The 24,718-nt window shown below is 44.7% G+C and overlaps 1 protein-coding gene across 2 annotated transcripts; it reads right to left on the reverse strand.

Moving 5' to 3' along the window:
* Positions 1 to 3,827: 3,827 nt before the first annotated feature.
* On the reverse strand, positions 3,828 to 23,770 carry POF1B (POF1B actin binding protein). 2 transcript variants are annotated; one of them, XM_030497529.1, is made up of 15 exons: positions 22,410 to 23,768; positions 16,797 to 16,835; positions 16,601 to 16,702; positions 15,566 to 15,781; positions 14,087 to 14,217; positions 13,024 to 13,051; positions 11,970 to 12,044; positions 9,889 to 9,981; positions 8,842 to 8,955; positions 8,526 to 8,678; positions 8,294 to 8,404; positions 7,612 to 7,740; positions 7,274 to 7,347; positions 6,801 to 6,915; positions 3,828 to 5,010 (listed from the first exon to the last, which is right to left on the reverse strand). In XM_030497529.1, exons 1-15 carry the CDS (start codon positions 22,809 to 22,811, stop codon positions 5,005 to 5,007), a joined length of 1,788 nt encoding a protein of 595 aa, XP_030353389.1. In that variant the 5' UTR covers positions 22,812 to 23,768; the 3' UTR covers positions 3,828 to 5,004. The 2 variants fall into 2 exon arrangements, with proteins under 2 accessions (XP_030353389.1, XP_030353388.1); XM_030497528.2 differs by lacking the exon at positions 3,828 to 5,010 and having other exon boundaries at positions 6,425 to 6,915; positions 22,410 to 23,770.
* Positions 23,771 to 24,718: the final 948 nt, after the last annotated feature.

Below are 24,718 nucleotides of genomic sequence, written 5' to 3' on the forward strand. Positions count from 1 at the left end.
CCCTGCTTTCTGTGGTGGCTGCGTGGAGGGACTACATTGGTAAACTCAGCACGATGGTCACAGGCAGCCTTCTCAGTGTGAGTTACTGCTTTTCTTTGGTTGGTTTGTTGCATTAGCTTTTGGAACGTTTCTTTATATTAATTAGTGTGTTTTTCTCTTGGCAGGATGGTGAAACCTGGCTGAGAGGGACAACTGTGGGAACAAGGTCTGTCAAGAAGAGGAAAAGCCTTGAGACTTCACCCACACGGGTTTCAGGTTAGTGGATTACTACCCTTACGTTGTTAATTTTCAAACAGTTTAAAAAAAATCACTCTGTCAGCTTTTTTGCTTGAGCAGTGGTGTTAAAGTGTAGTAGCTTGTGATACCTCTGAGGGAGTGTGCGCCTCTGCTTGGCCCTTTGCTGGTCTGGCCAGTGGTGCTTAGGTGGTGATGACTTGAGGCTGGAATTGCGTGTTGTGTAGCTTGAAATTCCCACCAATGCTTCTGCTCCTTCGTGCAGAACTGACACCTGTCTGTATGTCAAAGCTGCTTGTCACTGTCCAGGCTGGACAGTGAATAGCAAAGGAGGGGTGTTAGGATGTTAGGGGGACTCTGGTGGTTTAGGAAAAAAAAGTAATACTGTGATGGGTGGAAAGAGGAAGGAATTGGCAGGAAAAGACCTGTGCAGTGTGTTGCAGGTGTGACATAGGGGTGGTGGGGGAAAGGAGGATGTAGATGTTGAGGTTAGGGAAGAATAAAGGAATGTACCTGCTAGGCCAAGAGAAACAGGAGAGGAAGTGGTATTATATGCAGTGCTCTTACTTTGTATGTGGTGTTTGAGTAATTTAGGATCCTTTTATATAATCTTGTGTATGTTTTCATGCAAGAGAAGACTTGGGCAGAACTTCTATTTTTTTTCACTCCAACTGTGTTTCCCTGGTAAATGCTGTATGAAGCAAGCAGTTGGTTGGCATTCTTGACATAAGATTTTCCTTCTGAAATGTAAGAATAAATTTCACCTGAATCCTGAGCAGCTTGAGGCACAGGTCCTGGATTCTTTTCAGTGCACTTTACTAGTAAATATTTAAGTGAATTTGTGATGGCTGTTGTATTGTTCCCATGGAGGTGTTGTGCTTAGAAAAACGATTCATGTCAGGTCACAGCAGGATTTGTATCTCGGTGCTTCCGCAGACCCCTGCTCTGCGTAGTCCATGCTCCTACCCTGCCTGCTCCCTCCCCTGAGCTGGCAGCAAAGCGCCTTCCAGGACCCAGAGTGATGAAACAGGTCCTGCTTACTTGTTTTCAAAGCAGCTGAGTTCCTAAGTGGTGGCAGGAAGCAAGATAGACACTGCCACCTGTAAGCCTTGCAAGTGTTCTAACTGTTGAATTGAGTGATGCCAGTTGGTGGTATCGTATTTTATTCCTTGTCCTGAAAACGCTGAATGATGTCTCCAGTCAGTGTTGTGAAGTTGTGTGATATCTGCTCTTTCAGAGGTGCCTTGTAGAAAACATGATTGCCCTTGATGCGTATGTGCTTCCCTTAGTGCAGTTCATGTGTGCCTTGCCTTTTCCTGCACTGTCAATAAGGGCTTTGAGCTGGTTTGTTGGAAGCAGTCCTTGCTTGTCAGATGACTGGAAAGCAGTGACACTAACTAAAAGGGTGAATTACCCTTCCCAGCATTTGGGATAGGATGCCTCTCCCCAGCACCAGGAGTGGGAAAGGTGGCATGTGCTGCAACGCTGGGCACTGCCTGGAAGCACAAACACTGGGGAAGTTCAGCTGTTCTTGGCTGTGTTTAGGTGTCTCCTCTGCCTGCTCCCGCAGTGCTGTACACAGTGTACCAGCACAGCCTGGCTGCGTGAGCAAGCAGTGAGTTTCACAAACATGTGCAAGGGTTGCTCTGAAATGTCAGATTTGTTTACCCCATCTTTTTATTTGAATGACAGCCTAAGAACTCCTGAAAGCCGGGAGCAAAGTGATTCATTCATGTATTGATCATCATCTCTCTTTCTTCTTCAGGTTTCAAATGTGCACAATTAAAGGTAACAAAATCAAGAGAGAAAGTACAGGAGGACAGCAGCAGAGTGCTCTCAGGGTGAAGGTGCGTTACCTTGATGTAGTGTTTGGAGTCTGTGTCACCTTTTCATCCAGAATGCAGGAGGTGTCGGTAACTTCTGAAGCAGGGCTCTGCTTGGCTGTCGTTCTCCGGCCCAGGCAGCGCCGCTGTTCAGATGGCACACAGAGACGTGTGGGAAGTCAGTGATGATGGAAACCAGAAGATCATTTTCTCCTGCTCTGCAGGATAAGAACGAGAAGCTCTGCCTGCTCTCAGGCAGTGAGGGCTTATTTAGTAACTCTGTTCGTAAAGGCAGCCTAATAGGATGGTATGTATATTATTGTAATGTATAAAGTAAATACTGCCTTTGGTCTTTCTAATTTGTTCCTGAATGTACAATTCCCAGTGGACTTACTGAAATTGAGATGAAAAATTAGCTAAGGCATACTGTTTATAATTAGGGGGATAAATAGCACTTACAGAGATGAGTAAATGAGAACAATGTTTGTGTAAACTCCAGCACAAGCAGTCTGTTTGGTAAATCAGTTTCAGTTCAACAGAAGAGAGGCAATATCTGAGACTACTGCAAGTAACATGCACTTGTATAATAAAAACCCCTAAGCTGGCCTTTTAAATAAATCTAGTTTGAAAACAAAACCACTCCCAAATGGCCATTATGCTTCACCTGCTGGTCTCATTCAGCTTCTTGACTCTATCTATTGCTTCGTATGATCTGGCAGTAAAATGTGTTGTTACGACCACAGCTCTGTAGCATTTACAGCATGCGGAAGTCTTAAACACTCTAACAACCCTTGGAGCAGCTGATCCTTGCTGCACAGTGCAGTACTGCCATTGTCTTTCCTGAGCAGCAAACTGGGATTTTTTAACTAGTCTGTGTGCATTACCCACCCCTTCACGTGTGGGGACCAATCACTGTGGTTTCCAGCTGATCACAGAGCCAGCTGGATATGCAAAACAGAGCATTTGCCTCACTGGGTCCTGTGCCATGGATTGTAACATGGACCGTAGTCAGAGCCTGTGTGTTTCTGTCCTTTAAAGGCGCTCACTGATTGTGTTGTGCTGTTAGTGGTTGTAAGAGTTAAAGAAACATGGTTGGTGTCATCGATGCAATGGTTAGCAGACATGCGGTACAATCCCTGCAGTGCCTGCTGTGGGTGCCCAGTGAGTGTGACCGTTAATAACTCATGTTTCTGCTCTGTGTAGCTGCTTCTGAGCGGTTTGTGTCCAACCAGTGCTTCCAACCGGTCAAGCCCAGCTGAGACCACAGCCAAGAGCACTGTAAGTCAGATCATTCTGTGTCCGCTTTAATTGGGATAACAGCACAGTTATGCACAGGTAACAGTATGATGGCATTAAAGAACGTGGAGCTCTTCCCCTTTTTATTTCAGTGTTCAGGTCACCAAAGGTGAAAAGTCATTAATGTAATGAACATGATTTATCGGAATAGAATTCACTGACACTCTTCTGTGTCAGAGCATGTTAACTCTGTGCGTACCTTGTATCTAACAGCTCTACAGCCATGGGTGGTTATTTCAGAATCTAGCAGTGACTGGTTTCAGAGGGGAAAGGTGCTCTCAGTCTGATGAGGATGTAATTTGCTCATTAACCCCTCGCTTCTCCCAGAAAAGGGACCCAACACGAGTCCTTTTCTTATAAAGATTCATTGAGAGGACCATGCTGGATGAAGGACAGGCCATGTCGCACCATCGAGAACAAGCCCCTCCAGCCCATCACCTAGACATGAGATATTTCCAGTACAGAGAGACGTGATTCAGAAAGTTATTCTTAAGTTTATTTCATGGTTACACATGGCCTACAGCATTCTTTCACCATTAACCAGTGCCTGGGATATATATTACTTAACAGAAATAAATGTCTGCAGAAGTAGAGCAAAGCAAGAACCCCACAATAAAGACCCAGCACCTTTTGATTGCATACTTTTAAATTTCACCTGTGATTCTTTGCACTATGTGGCTTAGACAGTGAGTTAATTATGAATACCAAATCATTGTGAGGATTTCTGTGGTCCTGTGAGGAGTGGGAATTGTAAATGGGAGGTTGGTCTGATACTGAAATTGAGTTTAGGAGCTATTTTCATTCTCTGTTTTTCTGTATAAAAATATACTAAGTTCTTGACATTTTCAAGCAAAGCAGATGAATACTTACGGCTGGTTTGGTATAAAGGTCACCCGAAAATACATCAACTCTGATGGCACCAGCATTCTTTAAAATCACTGTTTGCCCAGTGATGTCACTGAACTGGGCACCTCTGGTACTTGCCAGTTCAGATGCAAAGTTGTGTACCTGCTGTAAGCAAAAGTCATTTCCTTTGTGTTTGAGCTTCCTGTACACAGGCAGATGCGTGTTCTTCAGTGAGGTGGTTTAAGAAGTTCCCTATAGTGGTGGTGTCTGGGATTTGCTTCATCTTGGACAGGCAGTGGTAGATAGAACAGCAATCTGGGAATCTGTGTGCAGTGAAACCAGCCATTCGGTGTGTACAGGATGCGGATCTGTATCATTCCCACTTCTCAGCATGAGTAGCTAGGGCAGAAGAATATGGCTACGAGTGCAAGGAGGAAAAGGTTTCAGACGTCTTCCTTTTGTCTCTCAGATTGCGTCAGGACTGGCTGAAGAACAGAAGTTAGTCACATCAAGAAAATGAAGTCCACAAACGCATGGTGTGGCACGCTCTTCTGTGTCAAAAGCATGTGTGTGAAGAAGTACTAGTAGCATTCGTACGCAGGTGGTGGTGGCAGATTACAGACACAGGTAACCGTGTATGATGAGACAGTGTTCATCATCTTCATGTTTCCATGTCCTTGTCATGTTCCCCAGCCTTTCCCACTAATCAGACTGAACCTTTTGAGGATGCAGAATAGCAGAAAGCAAAGCACCTTTAAGTCATTGTGGACTCCTCTTAGCAGCTCTCATGGCTTCAAGATCTCTCTCATTCCTGAAAGAAATAAGCAGTTTGTTAGAGAAAATACATGAACTTATTTCTGTATATAAACAAAACTACCTGGTATATAAAGCCTGTCATCTAATGAGGTATTTCTGTTCTCTAACAGCCTGACTTCTGAAGCGTCTCAAGGGCCCACTGAGCCTTTCTTCCTTACAAACCTGTGCTCCCAGATGCCAATACTGGCAAGGACAAAGTCATATCATTAAGCTGGAAACTGTTTTGTTCAGCGAGGGGCCAACGTCAGAACTGTCAGGATTCACCATCTCCAGTAAACACAAAACCAGGGAGAGCAGCTTTTTCTGTACTTGGGAAAAAACTGGGAACAGGAAGTTACCAGGCACCTGAAGAGCAGGTACTACAGAATTTCTACCCTAAAAGTTTCTCTGCTGTCACTAGGATCCGTGTTAAAAGGAGCACTGAAGTATTTTCACCTGAGTATCCTGAAGGACTGAGCCTGGTAACTAACCCTTGTGGGGAGGATGGTATTGTGTACGGGCCATGTGCTTTCAGCACAACCCACAGCCCTCAGATACCCATCAGCACTGTGTTCAGTAACGAATGCAGATAGACAGATCTGGCTGATGGTACATAAACACAGCAAAAGGACGTGTGAAGCTTGGAGGAAAGGCAAAACTGGCACTTCTCTAACTCAGCAAGTTTATCTCGCAGCAAAGGAATTTCATTTCAGCTGAAACTTGCACTGGTGATTGATAGAGACCTTGGGAAACTTAAAATACAACAGTTCTCATTAATGATACTGATCTCCTCAACTGCCAAGTACGCTCATCTTTGCCATTTTTGATAATGGAAAGTCTGACTAACTTTTCAAGGCAGTGGGTTGGGCCTTATTTTTGTAATTTCTTTAACTAATGTTGAATTCCTTTGTATTTCATTAGGTTGCAATGCAGGTGGATGAGTTTTAGAGATCAGTTCTAAAACTGCTGTTTGCCAGTGACCTACCTTTTGTTTTCTTAATCCTCCTCCAGGTAATGTATCCTTTTAGAACATGCCAGATGTTTTACCCTTCATCTGCTTAGATAATTGTCTTTCTCGTGGTGGTTTCCCACCCTCAAAGCTACTTTCCATACGGATTGGTGCTGCTCTACTATACTGTGCCTCCAGACAGCATCATCAGACTCCACTGGTCACACACACGGTTGGGAGCTGCCCATGTTGATCCTGCTCAAGCCTCTACCTTGTACTGAGACTTGGCACAGTGACCTTGTGCCCTGTAACATAAACAGCTTCGGTCCTGTTTTCTGTTTTACTTTGAATTGCTCCTTGAGAAGTCACCACTCTTCCACATTTCCTGGGTTAGTCATGGCCCTGTCTCAATGCAAGTTTCAGGGATATGGTGCTTAATATGTTTTAATAACAGTTTGGAGTCACTAGCACTCATGATTCAGAGGAGTACTGCCCACCAAAACACTCCTTCCCCTGGGAGCACAACATGGAAGAAGCTCCTACCTAACCAACTTCCTGGTACAGCGATGCCCAAAGGCTGCCTCGTGCGAGGGCAGAGCCTGGTGTGGGACAGGGCTGATGCTTTTGTTACAGCTAATTACGTGTCCAAGAAAACAACAAAAGGTTGTTTTATTTATACTCCACCCGCCAATTAGTGCCTCCGTGCAATAGACAGGGCAGTTCCTGGTCTTTAATCAGTCACTTGGTTTTTGCAGCCAAGTTCAAATTGACTCAGTTTTGGCTGATAGTTTCTTTGAAGTTAAACTGAATACTTAAGAATTTCAGAGACCAAACAGTTAATCTCCAGGTAAACTTACGTGTTTCCATATCTCTCCCGTCCTCTCAATGACAATAGTTTGTGATTTATTGACAGGTGATGTAACCTTGTAGTCATCAGACAGGAGACCCAGGATAGGGTACTGATTCCTGTACCTGTGAGGAGAAGAGTTGCAAACCTGTGAACTGCACTCCACATGCCCACGTACAAATCACAGGCTCCGATCAGTGCCATGTTGGCTTTCCAGTCCCACATCCCCCCAGAGTGCCGCTACTAACTAAAACGCCAATACAGGCATTTAAACACTGCTTTAATGTGCTGGCCACCCCTCCAATTGCTCTTACAATGTTTAGTAGGGAATGCTCCCTGGAGAGGAAAACCTAGCTCAACTTTTCCCCATTCAAGGTGAATAGGCACTAGTAGGACATTTGCAAGAATAACTCAGGTAACAGAGGCTACACAAGGGAAACCCAAAACGAGGTTTTTTTTAAGAAAGGTGAATAGCTACATTACTTCTTGGTGATGATAGCAGTTACACCAGGGGACTGACTGCCAGATAATTTCTCATGCTTCAATCTGAAGAGGTCCTGAGAAAACCAAAAGTAATCATTCAAATGTGGTCATGGTTCCTGAAGTATTAGTTCACTGAAGTCACAACAAAGTACTTGCAGAAATTCCTCTCAAAGGGCAATCAGCCTTCCAAAAGGCTGGCAGAGGAACAGCAAAAAGTATCCTAACCCCGACTCCCAAACCAGGAGAGCACTAGTGACTTCTGGCATGTTTCCACCTGTGCAGTAAGCAAAGGCTTAAATATAAATTTCTTAGAAGAGAAATAAGGTGTGTTGTTTTACCTCTTGCTGTTGTTTAATAAAAGCATCTTTCTCCTCCAACATTGATGTCAGTTCATGCAACCGTATTTGCAAGTCACTGTTGCTTCCTTCTCTCCTCGATATGTCTTGCTGGAATTGGCATAACTGAGACTGCAAAACACATGTTGAGGGACAGTCAGGTGCCTGGGGCTCCAGGTGTGTCTTTTCATTAACTCCATGAACAGTGAGACCCAGCGATTGTCAAGTAAGAACGGTGAGCTGTACAGCAAATCCAGAAAGTGCTGACTGACTTCTACCCAGAATCAGCTTAATAGTCTTATAACTCGGGTTCATACAACACTAAACAAGTGGAACTGGCTTCCAGGGTGGTAAATTATTACTACAAGGATTTCAGTGAGAGATGTTTCCTACATACGGTTCTGACTGCGAGTTTTGTTTTCTGTTGGGTTTCTCTTCTTTAGTGTCTTACTTTATCAGCACACTCAAAATGTCCCTTTAGGAAATACTGATTAATCCCTATTTTCTACATCTAAGGAATTATTTTTACATCACAGTTTGAAGTGAACCATAAGGGTTTCGGAACTGTCATTGCAGAACCAAAAGATACCTGGTCGATCTTTCCCATTCCTTAATTAAAAGTGAAGCTGTTCCCTTCCAGGTGTACGGGGTGAGGAGCACACACGGGCCAAGTTGAACAACTCACCCTAAGGCTGCGGATCTCACGATCTTTATCTTCCCTCAAGTTATTGATCATCTCTACATAACGGCTGGAGAGCTCATCCGTGGTGGTCTGCAGGGTTGGATTAGAGCAGGCCTGCAGAAAACGAAACAATGCTTCATTTTAAAAAGAGAGTTTTCATCTTTAATTTTCATATATTAATGCATCTGTATCTGTGAGTAACAGCTGCTGGACACAGAACAAGTGAGCCTGTTACCTGCAGCCTGAGGCTCTGGATCTCCTGCTCCAAGGCACGCTTGCAGAACTCCAGCTCCTTTAGCTGACAGTCCTTTTCCCCCTCACTGAGCCGAAGGGAGAGGAGCTGTTCCTCCAGAGCGCGACATTTTGCAGTACTCTCTCGGAGCCCTTGCTAGAAAGCACAGAAATGGGATGAGGGCACGGTGTTCCTTAAGGAAGTAACAACACACACACCCTGACAGGTACCAGGCAGCAACTGCTTGGAATGCACAAAAGCCAAACCCTGGGTATTTTTTGGCTGACTAATGACACTGAAAATACAGGTTTAGATTTACCTGCTGCTGACGATTATTCTCTCTCAGAGAAGCCAGCATAGTTTCATATTCTTTTACTTGTGAATCTTTAAAAGCCAAATCCTTCTTAAGTAAGACACTGTCGGTTTCTAACTTCTGCAAGACAAAAGCATTTATGTCAATAGCTGTAATTGTTGAGTAAACTTTTCCTGTATTCAAAGTGAAACATACTGAGCAATTAGTTACTAAGAAAATACTCCATTTTCTTGAAACAATAGGGGTTTTTTATCTACATCACACACTTGTAGTATCCAGCTGTGTGCTGTGGTAAGCACTGGGATCCTGGACACTGCTCTTTCAGTCTGCCCCAGAAAGAATTACTCAGTTATTTACAGAACAACAGAAACCAACAAAAAACCCCAAGCCAAAACCACTTCACTGTACAAACTCCTTGTCCTGTGTTAAAGATCACAGTTAAAATGCCCTCTCCCCTCCCTAAACTTGGCATTTCCATGTTTCCAGTGGGGCCGAGTACTTGGGCTGCTGTGGGAAAGTTTTCTGCTTTCCTAACATCAGTTATCTACTGTATCAGTGGCCGTAGAGCTCCAGCTTCCAGGCGGGAAGCCTGTACCCAGCCGAACCACTGGAGCTGTTAAAGCCACCAGCTGACAACAGCTTTCTGGAGTTGGAAATGCAGCTCTGTGAGGGTGAATGGAACCGAGTCCCCTGATGCCTGGAACAGCACTAGTAAATAACCACTTGGTGTACACCCCTTGCCCAAGTCTGAAGTAAAACCAGAGTCCCATCCATGACACCAGGTGGATCACACGTGTGCTACGTACCAATTCAGAGCTTTTAATCTAATTTCACTCAGCAGGGTCATTTCTTCCTTTGAAAGTATTTGGTGCGTTTAGGCTTCAAACTGATCACCTAAAGAGCACTGCTAGAAAGAAACCCACCCCATCCACTGTACGAGTCTTGCAAGCCCTGTAATGAACCAGCCATTTCCAAAAGCAGCTGAAGCTGGACTCCACGTTTCACCATGACGGACTTCCTGCTGCCCGGCAAGCAGCCCGCGAGGCGCCTTACCCCCAAGTCATCCTGCAGGTGGCAAAGCTCTTCACGGAGATTCTTGAAAGTGGAAAGCACAAGTCTCAAAGATTTGTCTGATGTGACTCTCATCTAGGAGGGGGAAAAATGAAAATGGATTAATGGATAAGCTTTGTTTACAATATGCTTGACAACAGCTAGAACAGAAAATGCTACGCAGCTGAAAACAACTACTCTTGGAGCTAGTGCACGTCATTCTGCAGCGTGCCCACAGTTCCTACAGAGAAGCACATTTTCCTGCACGTCGTCCTGCAAAGGGCACAGGTTTTACACTGCTGCCTTGTAACACAGGGTAACCTTTTTAAAATGGAAGGAACACGAGAGTAAAGACCTGCATCTGTGCAGCAATACAGCGAAACACAAACGTGTTATATTGCACAATCATTTGTGACCAATTCTAAGGAAGCACTACCCCACCTGAGAAGGCACAGAGGAAGCAGCAGCAGCACCTGAGATCTGGCCAAGCACACTTGCAGCCAGGGGCAAGAGAATTTAATTAAAAAATTTAAATAAAAAAAGCCAACTCCTCCCTTTAAAAGGAAAAAGATCCCAAAGATTAAGGAGTCAACTGGATAAGAAGGACAGTCGTGTACAATAGCCTAACCCTGGTCCTGGATTTTCTTTCCATGCACGTTAACAGCTGTGTATTGATTCATGTTAGAACACAAATAGTTGTGTTTCCTGACACACTTCTCATATTTGAAAGAAGAATAATAGGTTTTGAAAGAACACACAAGTAATTCCTCAAGTTTTGACTCATCTGGAAGGGCTGAATATTCCAGGCAAACAAACTACTTTTTTACTACCTGGAGAACAGTCAAATCTACCTGCCTGTTTCCCTTCCTCTGACTCACCCTTCACTTTATCTGGTGATTATTTGGGCTGAGGAGAGCCATCAAGATCTCCACCAATACAGTGATGAGCCCGTGTCCTACTTTTTTATCCTCACATCCCTATGATGTGACTAAAGCTTCAAAAAATAACATTTCTAATGTAACCCACCCATTTGTTTGGGTTTTAATTAAAGTGGAATTTCAGTTCTTACAGTTCTGTTGGTTTTATTGTGGAATACACTGTAAGAGCAGACTAAAAGAAGAATTAGTCAAAATGGTTGAATTTAGGCTATAAAAATTACCAGTAAGTCCCCACTCAGCAATTAAGTGCTAGAGGTTGGTAAATTCCAGAGGTGTCAGGTACTTCTGCAGTGAAAGTCTCTGCTCCTAGAGTTGAGCCTGCGGGCATACCCCACACAGCATGCCCCTGAGCAGTCTGACAGCTCAGAATCCTTCCTGGATGTAAAACCAGACCACACACCCCCCTCACCTCAGCGAGGCCGTGTCTAGACACACCTGCAGTGTTGCACTAAAAACCATACTGTAGAGTACCACAGTGAGGGGAGGCAACAAAGGAGCAGCCATTACCAGAACCTTGCACTCAGCTGCCTGCCTTAATGTGGCTGGTGATGGCAAAGGCACGTTATGGTAAGGCAGCTAAACAAGATCTGAAGAAACACAAAAGCCTTTATAAATGTAACCAAGCAGAAACAGTTCTGGTTTGCTACTGCATGTCGTGAGTGTGCCTCTGAACAACGTGTTAGAGGGTTTTTAACCAGGATATTTGTAAAAGGTGAGACCTGAGTTACAAGCATTGGTTTGTATGTAGTTGCCAACTGATACCAAATTCAACATTCAGTAAAGCACCTACTATGTGCCTTTAGCTTTTAAAGTAAAGCAGTAACACACAACAAACAGATTAAGGATCTGTGTTCTCCCGTATCTGATCAAAAGCCAAGATGGTTTCCAGTGAAACTGGAAGAAAGCACCAGTAAAGCTCAGTTTAAAATATGCAAGTAGTCTGTGGAACCAACTGCTACAACATCACTTGAAGCCACAATGTATGATTCCATGCTCTTTACGCTAGGAAAAAGTGAATAAGTAGAACAGAGTGTGAATAAGCAGAATAAGCAGAATACATACAAAGTCCCTGGTACGTGTAAGCCAACTTCTACTGTTTCAAGTTACTACAGACATCCACACACACCCTCCACCCCACTCATGTACCTGGAGGAGATAACGAATCTGCTGCTTTGTTGCCTCAGACAGTCCTTTGGGAATTAATTCTTCAATATCTTCAGTCTAAGCAAAGAAGGGAGGAAAGGGGAGACATCTTGATTAAGAATTTTGCCTGGAAGATCATAATGTGGTTTCTTCATTAATTACACAGCTCTTCTATGAAAAACATGTTTAGTACAAGGCGAATAAGAACGAAAATAGATCAAAGTGTATCCAGAAAATTTCCAAAGCCATATATATGTGTAGCAGATAAAAACCAAGATGAAGCAATACATGAAGCATATATTCAAATCACTAAGTGTAATATTCATTCTAAAAGCAGTATTCAAAATAATCCTCTCTCCAGAAACAGCAGCTGACACACAAACAGAACTCCCAGCAGTCCAGGACAGGAGCAAACCTCGTGCTTCTCCTCCCAGACTGTCAGTAAAGGGAAGATGAGCAGCCTGTCACAGACACTAACAGTGATCAGGCAGCATTTCATCCTAGCTAGGTATTTCTGCCGTGCACACAAGGCCTTTAACGGCATAACAGAGGTGCCAATGAGTCTGTCCTGGCCCGACTGGTGAAGGGGAGCTTGCTGCGGAGGGGGAGTGTGTTCTGGCAGCTCACATTCCTCTCGTTCCTGCGAGAGGCACTGTCCTCACTCCTTGCAGAGCAAGGCAGCGTGTGTTGCTGAACTGCAGCTTTACTGGCAAGAGAGTGAACGCTGCTTCGCAAAAAACACAGTGAAAATACGTGTGGCTGCGTGAGTTTGTTCCACAATGAAACCAATTGGCACAACAGGAAAGGCACTTCAGAATTTGACTCTCATACTGGAATAATGCAAATTGTCAAAGCTTCCTTTCAGTATTATCACATTTGCAAATACATGCTAGCTGTAGGTTTCAGACTCTGAACATTATTAACAAGCAGGAATTATTAACTGACAAAGACCAGCATCCTTCATTTAAACTGGCTGGGCTTAGTTTGCTTCGAGATCCACACCACTGCTTTTAACACTGTCAGGGAAGAGCTTGCCAAGAGCATGCCCGATGCTTACCTGACACGTAAATTCAATGTCATGGTTCCTGTAAAACAGACAAAATCCAAGGGACCAATTAACAGAAAGCTTCTTGAGACATTTATTCAAGTCCACATTCACAACTGTACAAGGATTATCTTTAAAATACAAAGCAAGGAAGGTTATTTGTCGGATTAAGAGCTGTTACCTTCCTCCTAAGGTGCTAGGCAACATGAGGTGCCTAACTCCATGTAGTTAGGCTGAGGGGACTGGACTACTAACAGCAGTACAGTTAACACAGGCTACCTCCTTTCTCTGGGTAGTTATCCCAATTGTGTTCAGTCAACCCCATTACATTCCTAATTGGTTGGGTAATGGTTTACCCGGAACGATGCTGCAACATACTGACATGCCTGAACTGTTTACATTGCAGTGTCAGGGTTTGTGTGTGGCTTAAATTCCACCTTTCCCCTGCTATGGGACCACTTTTCTTATTTAAGTGACCTTGGAAAGCACCAAACAAGACTGGGAGCGAGGGGGAAAGAATGAAGTACTGGTGGTTGTGAGGGAGAGGTAAGAATTTTGTGCAGATTACTGGCTGCTGCGATCCTGTGTTTCTTTTTAAAGACAGTGCGCAGGGCTCTGCAGAATACCCACTTGAATTTGCATAAAGATTCTGGGTTTATGCCTTCTGGTGACCATCTTTTAATCCATGCCATAACAACATGGCAGAGAAAGGAAATGACAATCTGGACATTTGGGTTGTTTCTTCAGGACATAGTGATAGAATTGTATCATTAAACGTATGTCAGAGAATGCTGTAACTATACTTGTTTGCTCTATGTGCAAACAGGCATACATAATTCTTACTGCATATTAGTCTAACCAAGTGGGAAAAGCATCAAATTCAATAAATTTGCTTGGCTTTCAGCATTTCTATGTCCTCAGTTACTCAGCAAATTAGATTAATGTGTAAAATACGCAGTCAATTCTAGTTGTCAGGGAAGAAAAACCCCACAATTTGCCAACAATACTGCCCTCTCAGCTGTGCAATGGTAGGGTCTCAGGAACAGGAATGACAGAACAGATGTAATGCCAATACCTTCCTCCTATCTTTTCCACATGCTGCAGTAAACAGCTGTGCAAGTCGTTGGTCTTGCGGTTCAGCTCAGCGAGGAGCTCACCGAAGTAGCGGCAGTCCAGCTGGTCAGTATTCTCCTGAGCACAGTTCACCTAGCAGGAGATAGGCAAAAAGGTCACAACTGAGTTCCTGTCTTCTGGATGAAAGCTGAACATGCTACAAGTATGATGGGTTTGGTTTTGTTTGCTCTTAACAATGTGCAGTTTGTTTACACTGTTCTTTTCCTTGATATTGAGTCTTCCATCTCTTCTGGTTTTCAGTAAACTCTACGGAAATAAATAGCATCCTTTACAACAACAAGAAATATGCAGAGTAGTATCTTCTACAGCAATGTCATCATTATGCTAATACAGAAAGTGCTGAGTATTAGGAAATCTCATTAATATACATGCTTCCCTGGCTGCAGTGGATGAATGCCTGTGGGCAGCACCCAGATAAACCAGCGGGTGCCAGACTCCCCACTGAGCAAATGGTATTTGTATTGCCACAGTCCAAATGGTTATGTACGTGAACAATAAAAGGATTCCAGCAGCAACCAGAACTGAGTGTACCTAAGTTGGCTTATGGGAGTATCTGGCTATGGAAGATTCCGCATAGGTCTAGCACTGAGGTCACCAAGTATGTTTGTCTTGCCACCTATTTATTGAGTAGGTGCACAGGAAGGACTGCTACGCTCCCTCCCCAACTGAAATAACAGTACACATGTATAGCAAGCCTCCTGCAGCCCTCAAAAACTCCTGAACTTGCAACCTCATGCAAAATGAAGGGCGGAGGAAGGTAATTTTGTGCTTACAGTGAATCTATGTCAAATACTTATACAGCAAATTGAAATATATGTGAAGTCCTTACTGATCAGTTTAGGTAGAAAACAATCCTGAATTGATGTATGTCAAGTCTACAAAGTAATGTATTTTTTCCTCCAAAACCAGAGGCATAGGCCTTACATTATTCAGTCTTTGTTGTACAGGGACCGATGAAACCTGACTCAATCAATGGGTAACACACCCAGGTAAAGAAAAAACCCAAATAAACCAGCAAGACTTAACAGAGTTAAAGGACAACAGAATGATGATCAGTCAATACTCCTAAGCACAGCTCGGTACCACCAAGAAATAGACAAAACATGTAAAACAGCCTTTTTTTGCCTCTTAACATCATGTGTGAAAGCTCTGAACATTTCCAGATAATGCCTGCAGTCGCAGTGTACAAAGAAGTTACCTGCAACAGACACACGAACTCTTCTGTTCACTTACAATGGGTGTATGGTGCTTAATTACCCTACTGTGAGTTTGAACAAAAGCTTCTGAGATTGGCTTGGAGATTAGCCATTTTATGTATCTGTAAAGTTTTATATTCTTTATACTCTTTATATTCTTTATATTCTATATACAAAACAAAAATACACGGTGAATAGTAAAACATTCAGCAAGAGATGCTTACCGGCTCACAGGTTTGCACTGTCACCCTCCTCACGGTACTTCCTCTGCAGTCATCGCTGACAGAGACTGGAACGACTTCACAAGGGCTGCTGGTCTGTGTCTGCTGGCACTGGTGAGTGACCTGGGGCTGCTCACAGTACTGGCAGGGCTGGGCAGCCTGGCACTGCTCCCCTTGCTGGGGACTCTGGCACTGGTGGGAGAACTGATACTGCTTGTCCTGCAAACAAGAATGGATCGTTTTAAGCTGCTGGACATTGTCTTAATGACATGGAAGCTTCATATGAATATATAAATGAATGAAATGTGGGTTGGCATGGAAACATTAATGACAGCTTCAGATGTTTTAATAAGCCTGATAAAGTTGCTTTTTTTCCTAGTTGAACAGGAGTTTGCCTCACACTTTCGTTGTAATGAAATCAGTGAATTACTGGTTATAATTCACCAACTCCTCAAATTCTAGTAGCTGCAAATGAAAAGCACAAGACCTTTCCTAAGTTGTTTCATTGTGTTGTTACTCTTCACATATTCAGGCAATGGGGACCTCCGTTATTTACTTTAGAACACATATCCTGTCTCATTAAGCATTTCAGAGATTAAAAAGAGAGCTCCAGTTGGACTAAGATGAAATTTCAGACAGCTTTGCCCAATGTATTTTTTCAAGAATGAGTAAAAACAAGTAATAAATAATGTATCTTTTCAATTCCTTTTCTTTTTTTTTGTAAAAAATTTACAGTGGTGGTTCTGTTGAGGAGCTACTGCAAGAAACTCCCAGTCAATATTCAGATAAAGACTGACAGTACTAGAGATACAACAGTTTTCACTGTTAGCCTGAAATAATAAATTCTTAGTAAAAATACAGCAATGCTTCCAGCTTCTACTCTCCTTACAGACACTGTTTCATTTGCTTTGAGAATGTGTCCTAGACCTCAATAAGGAAAAAAAAAACCCCACCAAAAAAGCCCCAGCCCAGAAGCATCACTTCCCTGCTACCAGCGCAATTTTCTTTTGCAACAGATACTAGAACCAACCAACTTACTTGGAGGGGATTTAATAGCTCGTATTTTCTTATTGTCTTTTCATAGATGACGTTGTTTCCAGGACTGAAATTTGCCCCTCTAAGAAATGGGGATAACGGCTCCTGTAAAACATTTTTTAAAACATTCATAAATGTTGTCAAACAGCACATTCAGGATTAATGTAATTTTGACTCCAACATGAAACAGTTTTCCTACCTGATCAGGATTCTCAATAATAATCCTTCGGAAAGTGCCCTGCAAGACAGAAAATCAAAGATTCAGGGATGACTGCACTTTAACCTCTAAAACCTTTTATGCTCAGAGCTCAGGCTTATGTGGATTCCTAAAGTAATCTGAATACTGTCATCTGTGTTTACTGCTATAAACACACCGAGACCCACTGGCTGAAATCACCTAGGAATGTTTTAAAGCCAGGGCCTTTCCACCCCAAAGGAAGCAGCCCATGCACAGTGGCAGTGCACAACCTGCTACTCTCAGTTTTAAGGGTCTGGTTTTTCTCAATCACCTCTCTGCGGGTTTGAGGGGCTAAGTCCTTATTTTCTCTAAGTGCCAACAGAAGTGGATACAAATCAAAGCCAGCATCCTGGACTAGGTCTTCAAGAATCCCTTGCCCCTATTCCACAGCCACTGTCTTTTACTGACAGTCTTTCACGCTACATATTCAGGTCAGCTGGTATAAATGGATGCACACCTTAAACACTATTTTTTGTTTCACAAAGGGAAGAAAATCTGTATTTTGCTTAAACACCAAACCGAAAGGGCAGAGGCACTGCCAACACATCCCATCGGGTCACTACCAAATGCACCCAGCAGTGGCGGTTGTTTCTAAAAGTGGTCACAAAACTCCACAGTTGACACCTATGAGAAAAAGATGCCCACATGGAACATTGTGCTCATTCTTGAATTAAAAATGAAATATGCCTTTTTACATTACAGGGATCTGTAAGTGGCAGCAGTTTGGTTCGTATTCAAATAGATCTTGATGCTTTTTACCCCAGCACTGGCTACAAGCAATCGCAGACGCTGTCTTCCACTTTGTGGATTACCACCAGTTGTACCAAATTGTGCACGCTGCTTGATATCTCCACATCCAGTTCTTTATCCAGGTAAGCAAAATTCCCACTGAATCTAAATCTAAGGATTGGGCCATTTGTTACTTCACACCATACTAGTTCTTCTTCCTCACAGTACAAACCTCCAATTTTCATAATAATCATTTCTTCCCTTAACCCATGGGCAGCACTTGGGAAGTTTATATTGCTGCAGTTCAGTCCCAGAGACATTCTTAACTGGCTACGAGCAGCTCTGAAGTAGGTCAAGTTTCCAGCTGTGAACTCTTGCAGAAGTTTAGGAAGCCTGAAGCGGTTTTCCCAATCTCCCAAGAGTGAATCATAACAGCACCACGAAACAGAAATCAAAGTGGAAAAGAAACTTTCAGCAGCAATCACAGTAATTAAGAAATCTCAAAATCAACTGCTGCAGAAAACTTAGAAAGCTGCTCACTGCTCCTCCAAGGCACCGTGTACCTGAGGTAGGTCTGCTAAGGGAAGGAACCCACCAATGCCGACAGAACTCTCTGTATCAGGACATAACACCAAAAAGAAACTTTATGCCTGTCTAGAACATACAGCCCAACTCCTACATCACTCGGACACCTACAGAATTAGAACTAAAAAGTAAAACACGTAAAAAGAATGAATGCCCACTGGTACTTCCTTCACATCACTTCAGTTTCACAGAAGGCATCATCCTGGAGCACTCCAGTGCTACATGAGTATCATGAGAGAGCAGTAATCGTTCTTATTCAGAGTTGACTACTATGGTATGGCACATGAAAACAAGATAAGTGTCGTGCATGAAATCAAAAGACACATTTTCAATCTACTGAAAAGTTGGACAAACCTGCCTGAACTAAATCCTGCTGCCGCAGGGCTTTGGAACACGTAACTCACATCATCTAGCTTATTTTATCTAGTTACCTATGTGTTCTCAGAGGAACACATTCAGAACTGAGAAGACCAGAGCATTTTAAGTTGAAACATACTTTTTATAATATTCAAAAGGACAGTCTAATCATATGTGGAATATTATATAGGACCTATGAATGTTCTGCTTGGATAAAATCATGCTTATTTTTAAGATACCCAAACTCTTTCATTTCCAAAGGACTTTGATGCAGATACATTTCCCCCTCTCCTTCACAAACATGGATTTGCCTGCCCTTCCTCCCATACCAGCCGAGCAGGCTGGACTTGCACAGGCTGGGAGGGAACCGAGAAGCCAGAAACCCTATGACTGTGCCAGCCTGAAGTACCCACACACAGTCCCTTGCTCCTCACAAGGAGATGCCACCTCTGAGGCCTCCGGAGCGGTGAGTGTGCCGCAGGAGGCACACTGCGATGGAAGATGATCTCGGGCTGTTTCCATTTTTCCATCATTCCCAAGGGGCATAGCTCAGGCTACTATCAAGTCTCCTACAACACTGTGGAGATGCAATGTTGTGCAACTGGAGAAGGAAGAGGAGGCTGGGATTTTAAAGGGGCGAGCCCAGCGTAACAGCGCTGCTGTGGATTTCAGTGGAGTGACTGGGTTTGGGATTTGCAGCAGCCTGACCAGTTGATCTGGCCTACGTTTATAAGGATAATTTCAAAAGGTATATGCTAGTACTTTGATAATGATTTTTGCTACTCTTTCAGATTTTTAAATAAGATAGTTCAATTTTAAAATAAGCATCCCATAGATTTATCCAGTTATTGTGTGCAAATTTCATACAAAACCAGTCAGTACACTAACTTGTATTTCAACAAGTTCCCCTTAGCTTCAGACAAACCAACGATTAAGGTGAGAATTTAATCCACATCAAAACCTTTTACCCATAACATATTGTCTTGTTAATTACAAGCAATCCCATCAGAATTTATGAGTCATATTTGGCAGCTGAAATAGGGAAATGGCAGGCTACCTTTGAGGGCTGCTTCCAACAATACAGATCTTACAAGCTGGTTAATATTATACCATTTTCACAACGGGAGGCGAGAGCCCTTCACAGAACAGAGCCCAGCCATGAAAAGATCTTACTCGCAGATTTTCTCACATGGGGAGACAACTCCTACAAAGGCTTTCGGGATTCTGCCCTCTGCACTGACAGCACACATCTTGTGCGTGCCATCTCATACATCATTTTTATGACCACAGTGAAAGGGTTCATACGTGTAAGCCACACCAGAAGAGAATTTATTCTAAACAACATTCTTCACTTAGATCAAGCAGATGAGAGAAAAATTTGCCGTGAATTACTCCAGATGAAGCTTGTCATGGCTGGGAACAGCATTTGGCTTCTACATCAAGGATAAAACAAAGTTAGACCAGAAAAGTAAAGAAAACTGATCCTGAACTACAAAAAAAACAATCGCATGTACTATATGCACACACCAGTTTCAAATTTTCCCTCCCTCTAGCTTATTACAAACGTCCACAAACACACCAGAACACACCATATGACTAAATAAGACGACAGCATATCAACAGTGATATAGACAGTCGTTATCATTAATCTACAAAAGCTCTGCAAAAGTAAATTAAATATTGCTCAAAGATTGCTCTTCACTTTATCAACAGGAAGAAGCTGAAACTACGGCTCTAGGCTGCCATAAACTGAGAATTCTAGTGTTCAGTTAAACCCCTCTGTGAGTTTGGTATCATGTTATTCAGTCCATGCAGCTATTCGTGATCTGCTCAAAGGGCAACTGAAACTTCCTGCACTCCTCCCTGCACTTCTTTCTGACAACTCCCATTCAGCACCAAGAACGCAACTTGTCTACTCCCAGCCAACTTCCCTGTTTGTTACTGTTTTCTTCTTTAATAATTTCCTAATAATCCCTATGAAGCACCTTCCCTCTCCGCCATTAGAACTGCAGTCCACCACCTGATCTAACTACACCCTCTTTTGTCTTTAAAGTCTAATCCAGCAAAACACTTCAGCAAATTATTTTTCATTAGCACGACTTAATGGATTCAGTGACTAAAACAGATGTTGAAAATTAAACATACTTCATAGAGCAGAGACGACATTTGAGTCTATAATCAAATTGTTCATGTACTTATCTGAGTAGAGGAAGCCTGGGACTGCAGTATTTATTCTAATGAATATTTAATTAATTGAATGCAATTCAGACTATCATCTAGCCTAGTTGAGCAGATCACTTATCTGGGAGGTGAGAGACCAGTGTTTACACTCCTGCCCTGCATCTTGCAAAAGAGGGATTAACAGCTTTGCTACGGCAGGAATGTGTCTGTCATATCCAAGTCTATAAAAGCAATTAGTGAAGTGGCTCACTTTCCAGAATCTACAGAAGGCATCCTGAGAGGAAGGCAGCCCTTGCACTACACAAATATGGCTTTGAAAGGAAACCTCATTTTGTACTGGTCTTAATCCCTGTTCTTTTTCATAGTTAAATATTTTTATACCACAGGAAAGAAAATGAAGTAAGAGTTTAACCTGAAACAAACATACGTTACCACATTGAGTATAACGAATACAACATACGAATACCACTTCTACTGACTGACTGATGTATGAGAGAAAGAAAATGGTTTAAGAATAAATCCTGATCTTTTCTGGTTTTATAGTTACAGCAGTTCTTAAGTCATTGTTTTCTAGTTTTGTTTCTAAGATTTAGCTCTGATACCAATCACACATGTTAAAATTACATTAAATTCCATCAATACCTCCAAGCCATTCCTTCAATATGCACACAGCAGCAAACCTGCTGAACTACATTGTGAACACTTTTGAAGCAAAGCTAAATGAACTCTCGTACTTCCCCACCTGCATAGTCGCATACGTTATGAGCATCATTGATTCAAGCACAACTATTAAGCACACACACCTTTATATTATATTTACACAAGTAGCACCGAGTAAGCAGAAAAGTGGCTTCGTGCGCATCCCGTCAGCGGAACGGGAGCGCCCAGCCTGCAGGAGCAGCAGCACAGGCCTCAGTGTCCCACGGGCGAAATGGGAAACGATATCGCAACAGAGTAAGGTGTTTGTAAGTTCAAGTTAAAAACTAAATGCGAACTGGACTTGTCAAGCAGGGAACAAGTATGGGATTGACCGTACAAACTGGAAAGGAGAAGTTTAAAGGGACATTCATGTTAAGACTTCCAGATTCAAACGGGTTACGGAGGTGCGAAGCGTTCCTCGCTCGCCTGAGGCAGGAGCTCATTCTCTCGCTGCCCGTTCCCAGATGAGATCTTCCCTGCTCTCACCCGCCCCGCTCCATGGGGCCGAGCCCCGCCGCGGGCTCGTAACCACCGACCGCTGAAGGATCAGACAGATGCCGGGTCTGCGGTGCGCGGATAAAGGCAAGGCCCCGGGGCGGGCGGAGGATGACCCGTTTCGCTCCCGGCTGGCCGCAGGGAGCGGCCCGGCTCGTCCGTCCCCTCAGGGCAGCGGGGCCCAGGCCGGGCCTCCCCGCCACAGCCGAGGCAGAGGAGCGGCGCGTTTCCAGGCCGGGTGCTGTGGCGGAGCGAGCTGCGGGGCAGGCAGGCAGGGGCACGGACGCGTCCCCCCGCTCGATCCGAAGGAAAACCTCTCGGCACCGCCCGGCCTCACCCCCCTCCCCTCTCGGCCCCGCAGCAACCCCAGAGCCCCGCGGCCTCCCCGCTCCGCCGTGCCCGCCGGCACACGGGCGTCTGGCTCACGCCCGGCGCCGCCTTTGCACCCCAGGCGGCCTTTGCCTTCACACCACCGCAGCCCAGGCCAGGCGCAGGAGGGTGAGGGAGGCCCGTCGGCGCTCGCCGTACCTGTTGCGGCGGGTCGCAGCCGGCGATGAGCTGCTGGTAGCCGTGCGAGCACTCCAGCGGCGAGGCCGCCCGGGAGGAGCAGGACGTGCTCACCCTCCGGCAGCCGGGGCCGTAGGTCCGCACCCGGTCGTACGCCACGCTGCTGTCCTGCTGCTGGTGGGGCAGGGGATCGAAGCACGGCAGGGGCCGCGGCTGCGGCTCGGGGCAGGGCGGCGGGTCCCGCGGCGGCGGCTCCGGGCAGGACGGCGGCTCCGGGCAGGACAGGGGCCGCCGGGCGGCGGGGAGCGTGCTGTAGTGCTGCTGGCGCCGGTAGTAGTGGTGCTGCTGCTGCTGGTGCTGCTGCTGCTGCTGGAGGTGCGGGGGCAGCGTGAGGGGCTGCAGCTGCTGCTGCCCCCCGTACATCCCGGCCGCGGGCTCCGGGGGAGCGGGCGGCGAGTGCAGGAGGGAGCCAGGGCAGCGCGGCGATTAGTACCTGCGGGAGCCGCGCCTAGGGCGGGACACACCTCCGGGTGGCAGGGCCCCGCGGCCGCCGCCCCCTCGCCAGGCAGGCCGCCAGCCGGGAGCGCGCCCGGGCGGGCCGGGAGCGGGGAGCAGCCGGGGCGGCCTCTCGCCCAGCGCAGCGGGCCGGGCCCGGGCGGCGCGGCAGGGGTCCCGCGGTTGCTCTGCACCTTCCTCTTCCGCCTTCGGGTCCTTCATGGAGGAGGACTTGGAGGAGCGGATGCCGCCCTGGGTTCCAGGCTTCGGCTACAGCACCGTGATGAAACCTCGCTAATGGAAAAAGTAGGGGAAAACACAGCGTAACGCTGTGTAAGAAAGCCCTTTGTTATGAATCTGTTTACGGCGTGTGTAGGGGGAGTGTAAATACATCATTATCTGCTACTCAAGTACTCAAATCCTTCGCAGGAGGTTGTGAACTTCCCCGCAGAGCACTTTGCATCTGCAGGAGCCCTCCCTCGCCTGGCCCCCGTGCAGCAAACTGCCCGCAGCGGCAGCTCTCTGCGACACGCGTCCGCTTCCTCAGTGCGAGCGCTCCTGCCTCTGCAGCGCACAGCACAGGCAGCCCGGCGTAACCGGAGTGATCGTTACCGGTGGACCACAACGCTCCCGTGGAAAGGATGGAGCTGGTGCTCACCCGAAGGCTCAGTCCGTACAAAAGAATGTGAAACTCCAGCTGGTTTCTCAATCCAGCATATTTTGGTTTGTGTTCCTCTGCCTGCGTCAGGGAAGCCCTGAGAAGGTAACTTTGTTCTGCAAGGTAATGTAGCAATAACATAATTGTAGAATCTTGTGTAATAAATATTACCCTTAATAATAAACCTCACATTCTTAGTTTTGTCATTTTTTCCCCTCTACATGCTCACTGTGCTTTATGGTCACACGCTACAGTCACACAGTTTCTAGAGTACTATGTTACGGCAAAACACCTCTAACATAATGGAGCAATACCAGCTGCGTTGTTCTGCGTGGCATTACGTTGGCCATTCACTGCAAGCTTGGTCCCAGAAATTAAAAAGTGCTCACAAAATCTGCTCAACAGGCATTTGGGCAGCTGTGAATCTTAGGATGAGGTCCTACAACAATTCAGTATTTTAAGGTACTGAAGAGATATTCATCAAATATAAAAAGTTTCACTCTTCCTTCAGGCATTAAACTCAAAGAGACAATCTAGTTTACACATATGTATATAAAATGCATTTGAGGTAAGCTCTGCTGATTTCAAAGGAACTATATGCAAAGAAAACCTATGTTCTCTTAAAACCTCATTCTTAATTCACCAGCTTGGAAAAACTATTGATGGCTTCTCACAAAATAATCTTTAAAAGACCATCTCTGGGAAAGCAACAAAATATGGTTACAACAGCCAAGTCTCTGTTTTATACAAACCATAAGAAATTGGTTTATGCTTCAGTAGGAAATTACAGAAACTCCTGTAAAACTCCTCAGGGGAAGAAAAATGCTGTAGCGTAAAACATGGAAAATACTGTTGGCCAGCCAGCTCGAGACTCTTACCTGCATGCAGTACAGTGCCCTGTTTAATAAAGAGTGTCTTGGAAGTTTCTTACAAGGGTCAGCAGAAAGCAAGCCCAAAGTCATCCTATTGTAATGGAAATACAAAATAACTTCCGCAGAACTTTATAGATGTGGCGGGGATTATTGGAGTCATAAATAATAACAGTAATATACGCACAGTGATCTGTACCAGTTAATGAAAAGAGCCTCAAACAAAGCATTTGAATTTTAATGTGACCAAAGTTTTGTGTACATCTCAAACCAAGAATGATACTGCATTCTCTGTCTTGCAGGGCACT

The sequence above is a fragment of the Strigops habroptila genome, chromosome 9, assembly GCF_004027225.2.
Source record: "Strigops habroptila isolate Jane chromosome 9, bStrHab1.2.pri, whole genome shotgun sequence".
NCBI classification, from domain to species: domain Eukaryota; kingdom Metazoa; phylum Chordata; class Aves; order Psittaciformes; family Psittacidae; genus Strigops; species Strigops habroptila.

Coding starts and splice junctions, on each gene's coding strand:
- POF1B (XM_030497528.2), bottom strand. CDS start 22,811: ATGTACGGGGGGCAGCAGCAGCTGCAGCCCCTCACGCTGCCCCCGCAC. Junction 14,218..15,565: donor CAGTGCAAACCTGTGAGCCG/GTAAGCATCTCT, acceptor ATCTCCTGCTAG/GTGAACTGTGCTCAGGAGAA. Junction 7,741..8,293: donor GTGAGATCCGCAGCCTTAGG/GTGAGTTGTTCA, acceptor TGTGTTTTGCAG/TCTCAGTTATGCCAATTCCA.